At 45.2% G+C, this 20,269-nt stretch overlaps 1 protein-coding gene across 2 annotated transcripts; it reads right to left on the bottom strand.

Annotated features, from left to right (window-relative positions):
• Nucleotides 1-586: 586 nt before the first annotated feature.
• KIF22 (kinesin family member 22) lies at nt 587-14,163 on the bottom strand. Of its 2 annotated transcripts, none has more exons than XM_027862798.1 (14): nt 13,851-14,163; nt 6,716-6,911; nt 6,370-6,497; nt 6,105-6,259; nt 5,698-5,907; nt 5,299-5,529; nt 4,676-4,838; nt 4,409-4,526; nt 2,424-2,592; nt 1,994-2,156; nt 1,808-1,872; nt 993-1,220; nt 841-900; nt 587-755 (listed from the first exon to the last, which is right to left on the bottom strand). In XM_027862798.1, exons 1-14 carry the CDS (start codon nt 13,873-13,875, stop codon nt 696-698), a joined length of 1,971 nt encoding a protein of 656 aa, XP_027718599.1. In that variant the 5' UTR covers nt 13,876-14,163; the 3' UTR covers nt 587-695. The 2 variants fall into 2 exon arrangements, with proteins under 2 accessions (XP_027718599.1, XP_027718600.1); XM_027862799.1 differs by having other exon boundaries at nt 4,685-4,838; nt 13,851-14,161.
• Nucleotides 14,164-20,269: the final 6,106 nt, after the last annotated feature.

Here is a 20,269-nt window from a genome sequence, read left to right on the forward strand (position 1 = left end):
GGGGAGGCACCCAGCTGCCCCAGCCTCCGTTAGCGCGAGACCCTCAAGACAGGAGCTGATTGGCCTAGGATGGTGCAGGTGGTGGGCACGCGGGGGATGGGGCGGCTCCCCCCTCCCTCTACCGAGTCCCCCCCTCCTCTCTCCGCCAGCGGCCGTTATTCCGCGCGCACGCGCGTAATGTCGCTGCTTTTGCTCAACGAGGAGCTTGGGCGCGCGCACGCAGTGATGGGAGGGGCGGAGAAAATCCTAGGCACGCGCCTAACGGTCGTCGCCCTCCAGGCCTTACAAAAGTATTTTGCCACGTTTCGGCCACCGTCCCTCCCCCCAAGGAGTTTATTTACAATTGTCGCTATTCCCCTCCCCCTCTTCTCCCTAAAAGATGGCAGCTGTTGGCCCTCCCCACTCATTGCACCGAGAGGGACGACTTTCCCCTGCAGAAAAGGGGGCGAATGTTAAATTATGTTGGAAAATATATAATTAGCTAGTACACAGCGATGACACCCACCCTCCACACACCCGATCCGAGAGCTGATGCGCAGATGGCGGGCTCCGGGAGCCCCCCTCCCCCCAAGAATCAGGCAGAGGCGACTGGACAAAATACTCTATTTACAAAACCCTCCCTCCCCCTCCCATAAAACACGGACAGAGTGCAGGGGCTCCTCGGACCAAGAGGCGGGGGCCGGGCTTCGCAGCGCTCAGGAGTCCTTCCGAGACAAGGCGGTGAAGCACTCGGCGACGAAGCTCAGGATGTTGGCCTGAGAAAGGAGAACGATGGGAATTAGAGCCCTGACCGGTCCGGCCCGGCCCTCCCCTGCCCCTCCGCTCGGCCCTCCCTCGTACCTTCAGAAAGGTGGCCACCTGCTTCTCGGAGATACCTTCCACCCGTCCCAGGTCCTCCACCTGCAGGGTAGAGAAGAGCATCACTCTGCCTTCGGAAAGGCTCGCCTCCCGTCCTCCTCCTGCTCCCGGTCCGACCGGGGTCCCCGCCTCACCTCCGCAAAGGGGCCGTGCAGCTCTCGCCAGCCCACTATGAGCTGCGCTTTCTTCTCTCCAATGCGCTGCAGCCTCCGAAGCTCTTTGGCCGAGCCTGTGTTCAGCAGGCCCAGGATCCTCCTGCGGCTCTCCGCCAGGAGGTCTGGAGGCACCTGCAGCATCGCCAAGGTGGTGCGGAGCCCCTCAGCATGCTCCTCGGGCTGCCCGCGGGGCGGCTCCGGCCGCAGCTGGACGGAGAGAGGAGGGTATGTGGGGGAAATCTCCGGCGGCTCCCTGCGGGCTGCAGGTATGCAGCCGGCACCACGTGGAGGGGCTGGCCAGCTCCAGCCTTCCCTTCCCCTCTTCCCTATCCCACTATTCTCTGGCACAGGGTGGGTTGATTATTGCCGGAACACACCCTATCCATTGCCACCCCAGCCTCAGACCTATCCTAAATCAACCCATCCTTCAAGTACCACCCTCCATGACAGCTTTCAGAGCCTGCTGTTCTAGCCCACTCTGCTTTCTCCCTTCTCTGAGCTCCCATGGCACTTGAGAGTACCTCCCATTTGGCAATTATTTACATGCCCCCTCCGGAGATCTCTACTTTTATCATAGACCTCATCTAGTGTTTCATTTTTCTTGTGTTTACATTTTTCACCGACACTAACTAGATTCTAGTTCCTAGAGCTGGGGGCTAACTCACATCCTTAAAAGCTCCGTAGACACTTGAATGACAAAGGTTTGCCAAACAACACGTCTGGGTTCTCTCTCTATCTCTCTCTCTCTCCCCATCCCCATAGGCCCAAGCACCTAAGTCTCCAGATTGTCTTACCTTCCTCTTCTGGCTTTCTTTCTGCAGGACATGGGTCTTGCTTTGGGATGCTGTCTGCTCTTGAACTAAAGGTGGGGATTGGAGGCAATAATTGTGTCAAAGCAGTCACCAAGCTGCCCTTTAGTTTCCCTTGTCCCATCCAGAACTTTCAGTCCTCTCCACCCCACCCCTTTCCCCTTTCCTTACTTAGCTGAAGAGGTACAACTCTATTCAGGGGTTTGGTCATGGGGACTGTTTGGGAGGGAAAGGGGCAAGGTAAGGCCAGGGAACCATTCTCCTCTTCCTCCAATTCCTTGGGCCTCTGACTCAGTCTGTTGGCCTCCAGCTCTTTATACTTTTCCTTCAGCCTCTGTGGGAATAAATGAAAGAAAAGGGTGATCTAGTCACTATCAAACACCTGAGGGCCTAATGTAGATCTGTTTCCCTATTCCTAGAATAGGATGACACAAGAAGAGCTAAAATATTAAATTCCTGGCTGTACAGCTAGGGAGGGATGGAATCTGAGTCAAGGTCCAGGATGAGGGAGCTGGCAGGGAGAAAGTAGGAAGGAAACACATGGCAGGAGCACAGAGGTAAGGAAAGCCTCAGTCCAGCCTTGAGTCTCTCCTATCTGTACCTGAATTTCTGAGTCCTTCTCTTTCAAAGCCTTTTCTAGGGCTGTTCGCTCTCTTCTTGGTGTGCTTAAGATTGAAGTCCCCTGACTCCCTCGGGAGTCTAGAATTCGATCCAGGTTTAGCAGGCGCTCTTGCACAGCTGGTTCTAGAGTGTTTAGCTGCTTCAGGGGACTAAAAGGATAAATGAATTCACTTCTATCTTCCTTCTCTTTCATCATTTAACAGCTAACTACCTCTCATAGCTCAATTCCCCATTTTCCCACAATTCAGTAGGTACAACAACTTGTAGTGTCAAAGGCATTAGATTGTGACTCTGAAGACCTTGGTTTAGGTCCTGACTGCCACAAAAAGGTAACCCCAAACCCCTAGACAAAACATGTTGCCATAATAAATGGCACAAACACCACAATCGCTACAGGAATTAAGACATAGGTAAGATTATCAAAAGCTGGGATAGTTAGGGACAGCTTTGTGATTATAGGACTTGATGCTTGGGGAAAGCAGTACAAAGGTCCAGTGAAATAAAGCATTAGTCAAACCATCCAGAGCAAAAATACCAGCTAAGTCAGTTGGACCTTAAGTTGTTGATGATGCCTAGCAAGTGCGGAAGTAGGGGGCACTTCCTGCCTTCCCTGTCATTTGGCTTTGTTTTTAAAGTGGGAAAGCATTTAGGGTTTTAGAAAGAACTCACTTGGGATAGCAAGGAAAAATAGCATCCTATTGGGATGATGAGTTTTTGTTTTATCTGTCATGTCTTTAATTCCTCATGGACAGGGACCATTTTCTATTTCTTGTCCAGTTTTACAATACCCAGCCCAGAGATTCTGTACCCAGTTCATGCTTATTCAGCACTGGGGACTGACTGACAGCTCCTTCATCTTCAGTACAACAGGGCTGCTCTTGGATAGGAAGCCCTTTGACTGCGGAGACCAATGCTCTAGTACAATCCACTAGCCTCAAGTACTTGTACAAAGGCTATGCTAAAGGTCAGTTGATGCTTACGACAGCAATCAAAGGTTGCAGGACAGTTCAAATCAAGGCATTTTAGAGAATTAGGGCCAGGTCCAGTGCTGGTCACTACTAGAAGTGGCTGACATGAAGTAGGAACAGCACTTCAACCAAAAGCTCTAGCACTTATGAGCTACATGACGCTTTCTGGGGGCCTCATAAAATGGGAATAATACTATCTGCCCTGTCTACTTGACAGGGCTATGGTAAGGATCACATCAGAAGTATGTAAAGTGCTTTAAGCAAACTCTATTAGCTTTTCCTTTACTAACTACGTTTACATTTCTAGGGTAGGCTGACTAGCCTCATGAACCCAAGACTAGAATGGCCCTGAATAGTCATACTACCCAGGAAGAGATGTTAAGCTAACTGGGCCAGGATTATTTTTTCCCCTCCATTTTTAGAGGGGAAATTAAACTTGCCTTTTTCTAGTTTATATGCACTTTCCTCCCAACTCAGTGTTCTCTGGCTTCTTCCCCTATCCTTAATGGACAATAGCTCATGCATTAGGATTAGATATTTCCTTTGCAAAGTCACACTTTGCTGTGTAGGTTAAGCCATGGAAAAAGTTGTTGGACTTGGTATCTTTAACTGCAAACCTGCATAGGACTTGTGCCCAGACCAAGCCCTGAATGCTTCTTAAGACAGCTGACCCAAGGATGTTACTCTCAGTGTCTACATGCCATGGCAGGGTAGGACAGAGACAAAGAGAGTTGGGGTCTGTTCTTAAGGCCATAGCTCAAATTCCTATTTGGTGGCAGAAAATGCAGATAGCCACAACACTGCACACACATTTCCTCTGATTATTTTGCATAGCTTTAAGAATCAGTAATTTGTCTGTCCACATATGCACCAATTCTAATTGTCCGGTTCTTATTTAGGAAGAAACCTGCCCTGAACACATCATTGCTGTCTATGTGGGAGAGAGGATATATCAGGGAGGGAGGATCAAATGGATGCCCCCTCCTTTCTGTCTCACCTGAGTTTGGGACAGCTAGTTGGTGGCTCTGGGCTACCTGTCCCATCCTCCAATTCTTCCTGGCTTCTAGCCCTCTTTGCTTCTGGGGGGTCCATCAGTTCCTTTTGGGCCAACTTCACTGGGATAAAAGTTATACGGTAAAAAGGGTATCACATCCATCTCCATCCATCTCTTTGCTTCTAGAATCCTCAGCAAGACTACAGATATCGCAATACTCGATCTAAGGCTCTTATCTCCTTTTCCTTTCTTGTCCCTGTCCTACCATACCCTTCTCACCAGGAGGCTGAAAACTCTTATGGGTGAATGGCCGGTTGATCACTTCTTTGGACCTGGAGGCGAAGTTGAGTGATGTGACTGTATCTAGGTAGAAACGCCTCTCTGGAGCAATATTGGCAATGAGCACACTGTGGGCTGAACCTCCGAGGGAATCCTAGGGAAGACAGGCAAAGTGAGTCAGGACCTAGGTACCCTATCTTCAACCATGGTCTGCCCTTATTTCCAAAGGTACAGCTGCTATCACTATACCATCTCCTCTCCTCTACCTTGGCTGTTCTCAGTCCTCAGCTTGATACAGTGGAAAGAGCACTAGTTTGAGAGTCTGGGTTCTACTCTTGGTTTTACTATTTACCAGCTGTGTGACTTGGGACAAGTTACCTAATCTCTGAGCTTAATTTTCTTCACCTGTAAAATAGGGATGTCATTTGGCCTACCTATCTTAGAGTTACTGTGAGCTTCAGAGAAAGAATGTAAAACTATAAAGTGCCATACAAATAGAAGGGATTTTTAACAGAACTGAGAACCGTGGTCCCTCAGGAAGAAATCAGACCACCTCCTTTTTACACTGTTAGAATGCCAATACCAAGGACCCTTGCATCCCAGAACAACCTGACCTGCAGCAGTCGGGTAAGCTTGCTGTCTCTGTAGGGAACACGAGGCAGGCCCTGGTTCAATGCATCTACCACCTTGCCCAGCACAAAGAGGGAGGCATTGATGGCTCCACTCTCCTTCAGTCGCAAGCCCTGGTTGCCTGTACGCCGATTGTCCTCTGAACCAGCCAGGTCAATCAGATAGAGCTTCCCCTCCCGCTGCCGGAATGGGGCAATGCGTTCCTGCTGTTCCACCTGTGTGTGAGAGAGGTTACCGAGTGAATGAAAGTTCAGAGGCTCAGCTCTGAGGGACCTTCTTCCTGTGCTGCCTCTACCTCTTACCACCCATCCAAAACCCAGATGGATCCTCCAACCTCCAACATGCTGACAACATCATTCGAGCCTCCCTCTCTCCAAACCCACTTTGACCAGGAGCACAGCATGGCTTCTAGAGGAGCGCTGGTTGAGCCGGGTGGCTCCCACTGTCCGGTTTCTGCTGGCTGGCAGGAAGTGTTGCTCAAAGTCAGTGAAGGAAGCAATGGGTTTTTGGGTGAGCCCAGGGATCAGGATGTTCCCCCACCGATCTTCTCTGATCACTAGGTCCCCTGAAGCTGGGGCAAGCAGGTCCAGCACCTGGGAAACAGAAGCAAGGCAGAATCCTTTGTATGTGGCATCTTGACCTTTTTGAACTGGGCCTTAGTACCATCCTAACCCACTTTCTCTGAACAAGATCTTAAGTTTCCCACTCAATCATTCCTTCTCTTCCCTGTCTCAAAGGTTTAAACCTCAATTTCCTGCCTTAATCTCTCCTGACCCAGGAGAAGACTCACCTTCTCTTGGTATATTTCCAAATAGGACATGGAGACAGCAAAGGCCCAGGGTCGCCCTTCAGTACCTTCCTCCCAGGTAAGCTGCAAGAGATCTTTGAGGGCCCGAGGGATAATGCCAGGTTGCTCTGGGCTACCTAGCATTGTGTATGTCTTCCCTGTAGGAAGAAAACAAGAGGAAACAGTAAGATTATTGGCTCTCAGACAGCCTCATTATCTCTTCTTCACCTCTGCACAAAGCCCTGTACCTATTCTATTCTTCCCTAACCTGCGCCTGTTGGACCATAGGCAAGCACACTGGCATTCTGTCCATTCATCAAGTGGCGCAGGATGGGGTGGACAAAGCCAACATAGATGTCCTGCTGGGTGCTTGTTTCTCCATAAAAGGCATCAAACCTGTAAACCAGAAAGATGGGAATTGGACGAACCAGTTAAGACTACAGAAGGAAGAGGGCTTAGGACCTAGAGTACAGAGACGGGATATGGCAGCAGGGACACGTGCATGAGGAGCAGCAATAAACATGGGCCACAAAGCAGTCCCCACAAGTGATGCCAATGTGAGGGTCCTAGGGATTCTGAAGCAGTGAGATAAAGAAGGGGCCCAGGGCCATTACTGGTATTTGAGTGTCTCCTGACTATTTCTCCCATTGGCAATCTCCAAGGAGCAGCTGTCCAGGCCTCGTACACAGGAGCTCTCACTGGTGCTGTTGGCCTCTTCCACAAAGGGCCTAAGCCTCACAGCTACACGTACTCGTGCCACAGCGGGGCGCCGGCTGGTTCTGCCTTTGCTCAGCTGGCTACGTGTAGCACCTGAAGAAGAGAAGATGAAACATTAGGATACTAGGACTTAATGTTCTCTCCTAGCACTTGCCTTTTGATGTTTGGCTGAGTCTCCATGCCCTCTTTGGGCCTGTTCCTTTAGCCATAAAATTAGACGGCTTACCCTATGTGTCCTCTAAGACATATAAGCAAAGATGTGGGGGTTTAGAAGGTATAAGATACTTTTGGGAAATAGTCAAGGAGACTATTTTGCAGAGTAAGGCACATATAGAGGCACAGTGGGATATAAGGTGGGAAAGGTATGTTAGCATGAAAAACAACCTAGTTTGGGGAAGCCCAGGGAGGCACAATACAGAGGATTTATTTACTGGTTGTATATGAAGAGTGAAGAAGAGGGAAGAATCAAAGTTGACATTGAAGTTTCAAGGCTGAGTAACTAGAAAGATGTCAGTAACATCAACAGAGGAAGTCAGGAAGGTAAGCTGAGTTTAGTTTTAGATATGTTAAAATTGAGAAGCCAAACATCCAGATGAAGATGTCCAGCAGGCAGTTGAAGATATTCATCTAGGGCTCAGGAGACAGGTCAGAAGAGGATAATCAGATTTGGGAATTATATGAAAGGAGGCAGTGGCTGAAGTATAAAACAGTTCAATTTCACATACATTCCCCTTTTCCCTATACACTGAAGTATTTGTCTTTGATATTAAAGTTCATAATAAAAGGAGGAAATACAGTTTACACCTTACAGATGAGGAAACATCATAGAGTAATTTGACAATGATGTACAGCTAGCATTCAGCAGTCATGATTAGAAAGGGCTGTATGGATGGAGTCAGAAAAGCTGGGCCTGCTTTCTGGCTCTGATACTTATGGCTCTCTGCAAGCTGCTTCACTGTCCTGCAGCATCTAAATCCAGTGTTCCTTCCAACACCCCCATCTTCTTGTGATACTACAGAATGTTAAATGTAAGCTGGATTATACATGATTCTATCATTCCCTTAATTGTGTTAGCTCCCACTAGTCAGGAGGTGGGCAGCATGGTGTGGCAGAGACACTGGATTGTGAGTCAGATTTGGGTTTCAGTACTGGCTCTGCCTCAAATCAGGTCTGTGATATAAAGGAAATCAACTCCCCTCTTGGGACTTCAGTTTCCTTGTCTATAAGGCGAAGTTTAACCATGTCATTTCTAAGGCAATATTCTATTTTTTCCTTCATTTTAAAACTGACTTAACATCATAGTCATTTCTCAATATGTTATCTTCCCTCACTGAATTTTCTCTTATAATACAGAAAAAAGCATAAGCTACCAACAAAATAATCAAGTTTGACAACATGCCACATATTCCATACCCACAACCTCCCACTTCTCTACAAAGAGGAAAGATGTGTTCTAACATTATAATCCAAAGCTCATTCCAGTTCTAAGATTCTATGACTATGAAAACATAAAAATTGGAATCCCTATTGATGACTAAGTAAAACCCGAGATGCCTTCTCCTCAGTGGGTAACAATCTTTAAGGAATGAAACGAGAAACATTACAACAGTTAGATAATAGAGATGGGTGCTAACAAGAGAAACATCACCATTACTTGTAGCCTCTAGTCTTCAAGTGTATAGCGAAAAGGATCCACAAACACACTTATGGATGATAAATATTTAACACTATCTTCCTAACAGCAGAATTACCAATATATGCAGTTAGTGCCCTTGACAAATAATCCCATAGGTATACCATCCCATGTTTCTGACTCTAAAAGAAATGTCTTAACATTTATATGGAATTTTGCAATCAAAAACATACTCATGTCTATCATCTTAGATCTTACTAGGTCCTTGTGAGGTAGGCAATGCAGAGTATTATACGTTTTCCATATCTACAGGAATCAAATAGTTGTTAAGTATCAGTCAGGATTCAGACTAAGATCTTCTAGCTCAGCATTTAATGGTATTTCTACTAATCAACGTTGCCTGAAGAGTTATTAAGAAGAAACAGAATGGCCTGATATGTCTTTTACCTTTTAAAGATCCCAAGGGACAGTGGGCAAGAGAAAAGATCTTGTATTTATACATTCATTTTGGTCATCTTTGGCTTCACCAGTCTCATCTTCCACCTCTCCCCCACCTTGCTTTTCACAGCTTTGTTTTGTGTATTGTCTTCCCACATTAGATTATAAGCTCCTTGAGGGCAGGGACTTTTTTCAATATTTGTATCCCCAGTGTTTGGCACATAGTAGGCACCTTAAAATGTTTACTGGCTATTGATGATTTAACAAACATTGCTGGCCATGCAGTGTCTTAAATTTAGGGTAATACCTCTTCCTTGAAAGATATCAAATTTCATTGATACAGGTAAATCTAAGGCAAATTATAACCACTGTATAACTTAAATGCTCTTTAAAAGTTATTGTGATTAAAATAAAATCTGTCATCCTGTAACTGTTCTTTAGCTGAGCCTTTCTGAACTTGGCTACACTGGTTGTTGGATGTCATATTTCACCCATCAGCTTGGCAGGATCTATCAGAGTTTGTGTTCCATTGGCACAGCCTTCAGGAACCTAGGACCACCTCCACATCACAATGAGGAATCAGGTTAGGTCTGTAGTGAAGGTTTTATTGAATGCAGGTGTGGTGTAGTGGAAAAATAACTGATCTTAGAATCAGAAGTACTGAGTTCAAATCTTGATTGACAATAGCTATGTGACCAGCACCAATACCTCTTTGAGTTTGTCTCCTCATATGGAGAAAGGGGATCATAACACTTACTCCATACATATCATACTGTAACAGTGAGGAAAGTGCTGTGTAAAACCATAAGACACTAATCGTATTAGGAGATGAAAAAGATATGGGTTTGCTCTCTGGGACCTAGTAAGCACCAAGAAAGATGGATGGATTGATGGGCTTGTGTCATGAAGCCCATTATTCACCAGGTAATACACACCAAAGAATTTGATTCAGCCTGGCTCATTTGGAGAATCAGCCAAAAAAAAATTTAAAAAAAAAAAAAAAAAAAAAGAATTGTGAACTTGGACAAGTCACTTCCCCTCAATTTCATCCTCTGTAAAATATGGCCCTTTTATTTTATGAGGTGGTTATGGGGGCAAAATAAAAAAAGGGGACCGGTCCTGTGACTTCATTGGGGCAGGAAATTCCTCCACCAAAACAGACCTGTACCTTCTCTGCAACTTCATAGCTCATAATAGCAAACACTTTAAGATCTGCTAAGTACTTTACTTAATCATCCCATTTGATCATCACAACAATCTGGTGAAGTAGGTGCTATTACAAAATACATCCCCAAGTTACAGATGAAAAAACGAGGAAGTGGCAGAAGCAAGATTGGGACTCCAGTTTTGAAATCTACTGCCCAGGGTTACATAGCTGGCATTACAGGTGGGTCTTTGAACTTAGGTTCTCCCAGCTCTGTAGACGGCTCTCTGTCTAGTCTGCTAAACTGTCCCGTTGTGGACAAAACAGGAAAAGAAAGAGCTGGAAAAAGCTAATCCATCAAGAAGTATTTATTAATGTAACTGTTAACTGACCCCAAGTGTTTATTGAAAATTGTTGCTCCTCCTTGCCTATAACTTATTCACCTTGCTATCTTTATTTTCTTCCCTTTCCAGAATCCAAACAACTAGCATTCCCAACTCCCTTTCTCTCAAGATCTAAGAAAGTAAAATTACAACCCCAAAGACTTCCCTCTGAATCCTATCATTGAGGGTCACAAAAAGAAGTCCTGGGATTGGTTCTGTTATGTCTTGATGCTCTCTTTTTTTTTATATTATGGTAATTTTTATTTTTATTTTTTCAACATTTACTTCCACAAGATTTTGAGTTCTAAATTTTCACCCCATCTCACCCCTCCCCTCACCCCAAGATGGCATGCATTCTGAATACCCCTTCCCCTAGTCTGCCTTCCCTTCTATCTCTCCCCCCCTTCTCTTATCCCCTTCCCCTTCTATTTTCCTGTAGGGCAGGATGGATTTCTGTACCCCATTTCCTGTATTTCTTATTTCCCAGTTGCATGTGAAAACTTTTTTTTTAAACATGTGTTTTTAAAACTTTGGGTTCCAAATTTTCTCCCTCCCTCCCTCCCCACCCACCTTCATTGATAAGGCAAGCAACTAAATATAGGTTACATATGTGCAGTTATGCAAAACACTTCCATGGCAGACATGCTGTGAAAAACTAACTCTATTTCCCTTAATCCTATCCTGCTGCCCCCTATTTATTCTATTCTTTCTTTTGACCCTGTCCCTCCTCAGAAGTATTTGCTTCTGATTACCTCCTTTCCCAATCTGCCCTCCTCTCTATCATCCCCCTACTCTCTTGTCCCCTTGCCCCCCCCATGTTCCTGTAGGGTAAGACAGATTTCCATACCCAATTGAGTGTGTATGTTATTCCCTCCTTAAGTCAAATCCTATGAGAATAAGATTCACTCATTCCCTCTCACCTTCCCCCATTTCCCCTCCACTGTAAGAGCCTTTTTTTCTGTTTTTTGTGGGATAATTTACCCCATTCTACCTCTCCCTTTCTCCTCCTAGTATAGTCCTCTCTCACCCCTTAATTTTATTCTCCAGATATGACCCCTTCATCTTCAACTCACCCTGTGCCCTCTATCTATCCATATCTATATATATGTACATATAATTTTTCCCCCTCCAACTACTCTAATACTGTATTGTCATGATGATCTTAAAATAAGAATGAAAAGAGAAGTGGAATATGCTAGCAGGGTAAAGGGATGAAAGGGAAAGGAAGTTCAGGGAAAATTATCTCACCTAATCAGGATGCACAAATAGAAGTCTACACAAACAAGGAGGAAAGGGTTGAGGGAAGCAGCTGACACCTGAACCTCACTTTCATCTAAACTGGTCAAAGAAGGGAAGCATTAATACACACACACAGAGTTGGGTACAGAGGTACGTTTCACTCAACAAGGAAATAGAAGGGAGAAGGGTAGATTAAGGGAGGGATTAGTCTTAAGCAAAACAAACTCTTGGGGCAGCTAGGTGGCACAGTGGGAAGAGCACCGGAACTGGATTCAGGAGGACCTGAGTTCAAATCTGGACTCAGACACATTAACACTTACTAGCTGTGTGACCCTGACCAAGTCACTTAACCCCAGTGCCTAGCCAAAAAAACAAAAACAAAAAACAACTCTTAGTAGGGATGTACAAACTATATAACCCTTCTTTGTGGTGGTAAAGAAACAGAAACTGAGGGAGTGCCCATCAACTGGGGAATGGATGGTAGAGTGATGGTATAAAAATGTGATGGAAATCCACTGTGCTTTAAGAAATGATGAAAGGGATGGTTTCAGAGAAACCTGGAGAGATCTTTATGAACTGATACTGAGTGAAGTGAGCAAATAAATTTATACAAGGAAAACAAACACCTTTGAAAGACTTAAGAAATGTGATCACCATAATGACTAATCATGATTCCAGAAAACTCTTGATGAAACATGCTACCTGCCTTTTGATAGAAACGAAGGACCCAAGATACAGAATGAGACATATTTTCTTTCGGACATTGCCAATATCAGATGTTTTTTGTTTTGTTTTGAAGAGACATCAGAAACCTTAGAGATGAAAAGCCTGGACTATAAGCTCAGCTTCCTGATGTCTATCTAGTTCAGTGTCCTTTTCATTATACTACAGGTCTCTCTCAAGGTACAAGTCTAGTTTTTAGAGTCAATAAGCATATATATGCCTGATATATAGTAAGCACTTAATAAATGCTTGTCTACTGACAAAAGAATAAACTGCACCTGACAGAATATAATTAAGTGCTAAGTTGTATGATGTGGCACATAAATGTTACAGGTGATCAGTAGAAACAATCAGAGAGTGATCAGGAGAAGTGGAAGGCTGAAGGAAAGCACTGGTCCCTAACTTAAAATGTCTGCATGTTGGTCGCAGGGAGTCAAGCTAGGAGACAATGCCCTACCAATCAGGACAGAGGAACAAAGAATCGCAGCTGCCACAGTCTATATTTGGCAAGTCACTTAAACCTCTCTGTGCCTCGGTTCCTCATCTCTAAAATGAAGGGGGCTGTTTTAGATGGCTTCTAAGGCCCCTTCCAGCTTAATCTATCATCCTGTGATCCTAAGAGTAATCCTCTAAAGTGTTACATCTATGACAACTTAAAACCCCGACAAATGGGCTATTTTGCTTTATGCATAGAGACAATATAAATTACCTGATCATCACTAGTTTTCATTCAATGATTGTTGTAAGTCTTCCCTGTACTGATTATCTTCAATTTATCCTGCACATATCTTGTTTGTACATAGTTGTTTTCATGTTGTCTCCCCTATTAGACAGTGAGTTCTTTGAGAGCAGGGGCTGTCATTTGCCTTTCTTTGTATCCCTGGTACTTAACACAGTGCTTGACATATAGTAGGCCCTTAATAACGTTTCCCGACTGACTGACAAGTTCCTGGTTTGTCACCGAGTCCTCGGCGTCCTGTCGTTCTCTGCCCCACCCCCACTCCCATCTCCCCCACATTAGATCTTCCATTAGTCTCCAATTCCAAGACGCTTTCTTCACTTCAGTCTCATTTCTAGCTCTGCTCTAATCCGTGATTCCCAACTCCTAAACCCCACTTTCCTCTGGGGAGATATAGGGGTCCCTCCAAGTCTCAGGGAAGACCCATTCCCCACTTCTTCCTCCTACCCTCTCTTCTCCCCTATCCCATCATCTTCCAACCTTGATCCTTCTTTTTCCTCCCCCTGGGGAAAAGAGAGAAGGGAAAAGATCCTGGGCGCCGGAAGGAGCGCGAACTGCGCCGCCTCCTCCTCCTCCTGCGCCTGCGCCTGCGCCTCGGAAACGACCCTACCTCCCCACTCCCCATCCCCCATCCCGCTCGCCCGGGAAACCTCAAAGGGATAACCTGAAGAGGCAAACCTCTGCTGAGGCAGCGAGGCCATCCTCGGACCGCGGCTGCCCCGAGCGCCCCTACCTGTGGCAGCAGCCACCACCGCCATCTCTGAAGCTTCCGTTCTGCCGTCGCCGCCTGGCCCCCCCAACCCAACTCCGCTTCCACAGAGCTGCCCAGCGTTCGAAATCCCCGGCGGCCCCGCCTCCTCCGGTCCTTTCGACTAATGGCGAGCTTCAGACTGGTTGAGGCGCCGGAAGGGGCGGGGTGGTCCCCAGACACCTCCCGGCGGAGCCCTTTTCGGCTTGGCTTTAGTCCCGGCGTTGGCGTAGTGGTGTGTCCCTGCGCTCCTCGAGTCCTAGAGTCCGGGCTAGCTCCTAGGGGGTGGGCTTCGGAGCCCCGTGGAGGCCGAGCCGCCGCGGAGGCCGAGCCGCCGCGGCCGTCCCCGCTGTCGGCTCCTGACGCATGCCCTTCCGGCAGCTGAGCAGCTACGGCCCCAGGCCCTGCTGACTCTGCCTGTACTTTCTGCACCTCTCCTCCGCTCTGCCGTCGTCTCCGTGTCCGCTCCAGCTGCCTTGTAGACCTCTCAGACTGGATGTCCCGCGGACGTCTCAATTTCAGTAAATCCAAAGCAGGACTCGTTATCTTTTCCTCCCATTCCCACCCCTCCCCCTCTGCCAAACGTCCCCATTAATGTTGAAAGCACTAAGATCCATCCCCCCAGTCCTCCAGGCTCAAAACACAGGGGTCTGCCTTGACTCCTCCCCCCTCCCCCCATAGCCAATCGCTTGCCAAGTCCTGGGGTTTCTACCTTTGTAAATTCACATCTCTCTTGCACAGCCCCTCCTCTCTTTCGACCCTGCCACCACCCTGGAGCAGATCCTTAGCATCTCACGCCTGCACTTTTGCGGGTTGTTCTCCCTGTTCTCAAGTCCCTCCTTACTCCGGTCCATCTTCCACGCAGCTGTCAGATCGTCCTAAAGTGCAAGTCTGCCCGTCACCTCCCCACCCCCTTTTCAATCATCCCCAGTGGCTTCCTATCACCTCCAGAATCAAATATAAAACGCTCTGGCATTTCAAAGCCCTTCATAACCTGCCTTCCCCCTACCTTTTTAGTATAAGTATACCTTACTTTTTCTCCCTTCCCCTCCACACTCAATGATCAAGTGACGCTGGCTCCTTTTCTGTTCCTCTCACAAGACACCCCTCCTCCTGACTCCATGCATTTTTATTGGCTGTCTGTCCCCCATGCCCGGGATTCTCTCTAAATTGTCTCCACCCCCTCACTTCCTTCAAGTCTCAGCTAAAGTCCCACCTTCTACAAGAAGCCTTACCCCCATCTTCCTTAATGCCTTCCCACTGTTTATTTCCAATTTATCCTGTCTATATGTTGTTTGTACCTAGTTGTTTGCATGTTGTCTCCCCATTAGGCTAGGAGCTTCTTGAGAGCAGGGACTGTGTTTTGGCTTTTCTTTATATCCCCGACACTTAGTACAGTACCTGGCACATAGTAGGCACTTAGTAAATAACGATAACAATGATAATAACAATGATATCTAGGATTTTTGTAGCATTTTAAGGTTTGCAAAACCTTTACAAATATCTCCTTTTATCTTCACACCAACCCTGAGAGGTAAGTGCTATTGTTATCACCCCCATTTTACAGATAAGGAAACTGAGGCAGGCAGAGGTTAAATGACTTGCTAGTTAATGACTAAGGCAGGATTTGAGCTGAAGTCTTCCTGACTCCAGTCCCCTTCTATTTCTGTCTAATTCTGGGTAAAGTTGTGGTTTTAGGTCATTGTGCATCAGTGAATAGGTGAGCTACCCAGGACATGCATGATAGGGCACAAGTGAAGAGACAACCCTATTCTAAACCAGTGCCTGGGACAGGGCACATCAGAAGTCATAGCTTAAGGAAAGCGTGACTGCATCTCCACATCTCAGAGTAACATCAAGGGAGCTGAGGACATTAGTAACTAGTAATGAGTGGGAGTACCTTGCTAGCTGCCATCATTCCTGCTCCTAGGGAAGTGGATTGATGTTTCTAAGCTCAGATTTGTCAAGAGCCACCACTCCATAGGGTTTAGAGTCACCACCAGCTGCAGCATTGCCTTGGCTAGCAAGAAGTTCCTTCTCCCTATTGTGGCACATTCACTGAGATGTCTTTTTGAACTGAGCATGAAACTGAAGGTTTCCTCTCTTTTGGGTCGGTGCCAAGGTCACAAAGAGAGCTAGGGACGGAGCCGATATTGGACCTCAATTCTTTTGAATCCCAGGTCAGTGGTTTTTTTTTTTTTTAACATTATACCATGATTCATTATTAGAAATTCAACCAACTTAATTCATATGGCAGTTTTGAAACTTACAAAATGATTTTCTCAAAACTCTGTGAGGTAGGTTGTATAAATATGATTTACATCATTTCATAGAGGAGGAAACTGAGACTGAAAGAGTGGCTTACCCCTGGTCATACAGCTTAACTGACTAAATGGTAGTCAGGATTCATAAGGTTTAAAGCCAGAAAGGTCCTTAAAGATCATCCAGTCCAGTTTTTCTAAAACTTTTTTTATCTCAAGATCCCTTTGCACTCTTAAAAAATATTGAAGACCTAGCAAGGAATTGCAAATTGAAGGGATGCCCATCAATTGGAGATTGGCTGAACAAGTTGTGGTATATGATTGTAATGGAATCTTATTGTGCTATAAGAAATGCCAAGCAGGATGCTCTCAGAAAAGCCTGGAAAGACTTATATGAACTGATGCAAAGTGAAATAAGCAGAATCAGGAGACTATTGTATACAGTAACAGCAATATTATGTGATCACCTATGAATGACTTAGCTATTCTTAGCAATACAATGATCCAAGCCATTTCTAAAGGATTTGTGATGAAAAATGTTATCCATCTCTAGAAAAAGAAGTGATGGAGTCTGAATACAGATTGAAGCATATTTTCTTTATTTTTCTTGGTTTTTGTCTGTTTTCTTTCACAATATGACTAATATGGAAATATTTTTTACATGTACATGCACATATACAACCTGTATCAAATTGCTTGCCTTCTCAATGGGAGAGAAGGAGAAAGTTTGGAACTAAAAAATTTAAAAAAAAAGAATGTTAAAGTTGTTTTTACATGTAATTGGGGAAAAATAAAATACAAAATTAAAAATTATTGAGCACCCCAAAGAGGTTTTGTTTATGTGGTTATTTCTATTGATATTTACCATATTAGAAATTAAAATATCTTACTATTGTTATGAACATAATTTTGATCTCAAAGACCCCCTGAAAGAGTTTTAGGGAGCCACCAGAGGCCTTCTGACCACACTAAGAACCACTGATAGTCCAACCGCCTCATTTTACAGATATGGTAACTGAGGCCCAGAGAGGTTAATAAGTTGCTGAAGATCACCCAGGAGGTAAGATGCAGTAGAGTTGGCACTTTAGCCCAGCATTTTTTTCCATACTACACCACACTGAAAGTTGGGGAACAGGGGCAAGACTGGTGAAACTGCCCAATGTAAAAATACCTGTTTTTACATATGGCTTTAAGGTTAACAAAGCACTTTACATATACTATTCCGTCTGATCCTCACAACAACCCATAAGGCTCCCTGGGTTGTGTGGTTTGATGCTGTGGTTTGATGTAGCCATAAGGTTGCAGAAAGTCTCATCATGCTAATTATCTAGCAAGAGTGTAATAGTTAAATTATCTATAGATGGTGTTGGACTTGAGTCACCAACCCAACCTTCTCAGTTTTTTAGGTAGGCTAGCCAGCCTAACAGGCTGCAATAGCTTCACTGGCCACTAGGTGGACTGCAGCCTTCAAACACCTGGGCTGCTGAATCCTTGCCACCACTCTCCCCTCCCCTTCCCCAGAAAATTCATGCTATAGCAGGGCTCTGATTTTGTTCAGCAGTTTGGATTTACTCCTCATTGGCTGGTCCAATATTAATCTAAGGCATGACATGTAAAGTTGCTTCAAATATTAAAAAATGAAATCTGTCATCTATATCTAGCTCCTAATCCCCATCTGGATTTTTATTGTTGTTCAGTCATGACCCCGTTTGGGGTTTTCCTTGGCAAAGATACTGGAGTGGTTTACCATTTCCTTCTCCAGTTCATTTTACAGATGAGGAAACTGAGTTAAGTGAATTTCCCAGGGTCATGCAACTACTAAGTATCTGAGGCTGGATTTGAACTCAGATCTATCCTGACTTCAGGCCCAGTGTGCTATCCACTAAGCCATCTGGGTCCCCACCTTTCAATTTCTTGCATACATATGGATGCATTCATAGATTAGAAACAACATGTTGTGATCTCATAGCTTATTATTCATAATAGAGTAAACTGAAAAAGACCTGGATAATATACTCCTGAATGGTAGCATCCTTTTCCTGACAGTTCCCAAAATGTCTCCCAATTGTCTTTCCAGATCTTTGGATGTGGCTCAGAGAAATCCTAACCACGCCAGCCTGTGGCTCACAAGAAAGGAGCAAGGGAAAGTTGAGTCTGATTCCTGTCTCAGGGATCAGAGGTTAGAGACAGGGAAAATCAGTGAAGACAGTGAGTGAAATCAGTTTCCTACATTACCAGACCAATAGGGCTGATAGTTTCTGCTCCTCTGGACCTTTCCTCTTCTCATGGCTCTCAGCTCTTGTCTCTGCTTCTGATCAGGAGCTTTTTCAGACGTGCTGGCCTCCAGTCACTTAAGTTTCTTGGCACTGTGCCTACCGCCTAGTGCTAATTGTGGTCTGCATGCATTTGCCCTCTCCCCTCTCACTCATGGAAGCCTGCAATGGCAAAGTCATTGGAAGGAAGATAGGAAGTAAACCCCACAGTATACATATAGTGCTTTTCCTTCTTTCTCATCCAATGTCTTTCTACTCCAGAACATACCCAGTGCAGAACACTATTCTGATCTCTGTCAGATATTATGTTTCCAATAGTGTGTTTCACAATTCTATTCTGTTTTTCTCCCTCTGTAAAAGATTCCTGGACTGCAGAGTCTCACAGAGATGAGAAACATAGTACAAAAGCACAGCGGACATAAAAATTAAAGGTGCTCACCCTGAAGCTTTCTTGCTCATTTGATCAGAGGGAAGAGTTCCTGATAGTGGACTTTCCCAGGCCAAGACATGGAAGCACTTGGGGCCATAGTGGAGTACCAAGAATTCTTGCGAGGGTGGAGCCAATATGGTGGCATGAAAGCAGTGACTTGCTTGAGCTCTCCCCCAAACCCCTCCAAATACCTATTAAAAATGGCTCTAAACAAATTCTAAAGCAGCGGAACCCACAAAAAGACAGAGTGAAACAAATTTCCAGCCCAAGACGACTTGGATGGTTGATTGGAAAGGTATATCGGGCCAAGCGGGGAGAGGAGTGCAGTTGGGCATGGGCGCTCAGGCCGCAGGGAACCTGGAGCAGGGCTCAGAAGACTGAATCACGGGCAGCTGTGGCAGTTTCCAGACTTCTCAACCCCTGAATGCCAAAGACAACTTGGAAGGTCAGTGGGAAAAGTCTGTGATTTAAGTGAGAGAGAAGCTAAGTCTCAGCTGCAAATTCCCAGCCTGTACCAGGGCTGCGGCTGCCTCTTGAGCTTCTGGCCCACAGACTGAGGAGGAATTGAATGGCTGATCACAGGGGGATTGCTGGATCTATTTGCCAGTGCTGAGGCAGGAATCTCTTGCTTTGCCCATGCTTGGATCTGGGTCACAGTTCTGAGGGGCGGTCCTGGGATGAGGAGGAACGCTGGTGTGGTAGAGCTTGTTGTGGTGGTGGAGGAGGAAACACCTCACCCCTTATCATGGCACCTTGGAAGAACTGAAAATTTTTAGGTCCCTAGAAGTATCTCTGAAATAGCTGTACAAGCCCCCGAAGCTTAGGACAGTACACCACATTGGAAGCAGACTCTTACCTTAACAAAGAGTTTAAAACTCAAGTAATTGGCCGGGATCATGAGGAAGCAGCGCAAAAAAAAGTCAGACTATATTATCTTACTTTGGTGACAAAGAAGATCAAAACATACAACCAGAAGAAGACAACAAAGTCAAAGCTCCTACATCCAAAGTCTCCAAGAAAAATATGAATCAGTCCCAGGTCTTGGAAGAGCTCAAAAGGGATTTTGAGCAGCAAGTAAGAGAAGTAGAGGAAAAACTGGGAAGAGAAATGAGAGTGATGTAAGAAAACCATGAAAAACAAGTCAACAGCTTGCTAAAGGAGACCCAAAAAAATACTGAAGAAAATAACAACTTAAAAAATAGCCTAACCCAAATGGCAAAAGAGGTCCAAAAAGCCAATGAGGAGAATGCCCTAAAAAGCAAAATTGGACAAATGGAAAAGGAAGTCTAAAAGATTACTGAAGAAAATACTTCCTTAAAAATTAGAATAGAGCAATTAGAAGCTAGTGACTTTATGAGAAGTCAAGACACTGTAAAGCAAATCCAAAAGAATGAAAAATTAGAAAACAATGTGAAATATCTCATTGGAAAAACAACTGAC

The sequence above is a fragment of the Vombatus ursinus genome, unplaced genomic scaffold (assembly GCF_900497805.2).
Source record: "Vombatus ursinus unplaced genomic scaffold, bare-nosed wombat genome assembly UNPS02014770.1, whole genome shotgun sequence".
Lineage (NCBI taxonomy): Eukaryota > Metazoa > Chordata > Mammalia > Diprotodontia > Vombatidae > Vombatus > Vombatus ursinus.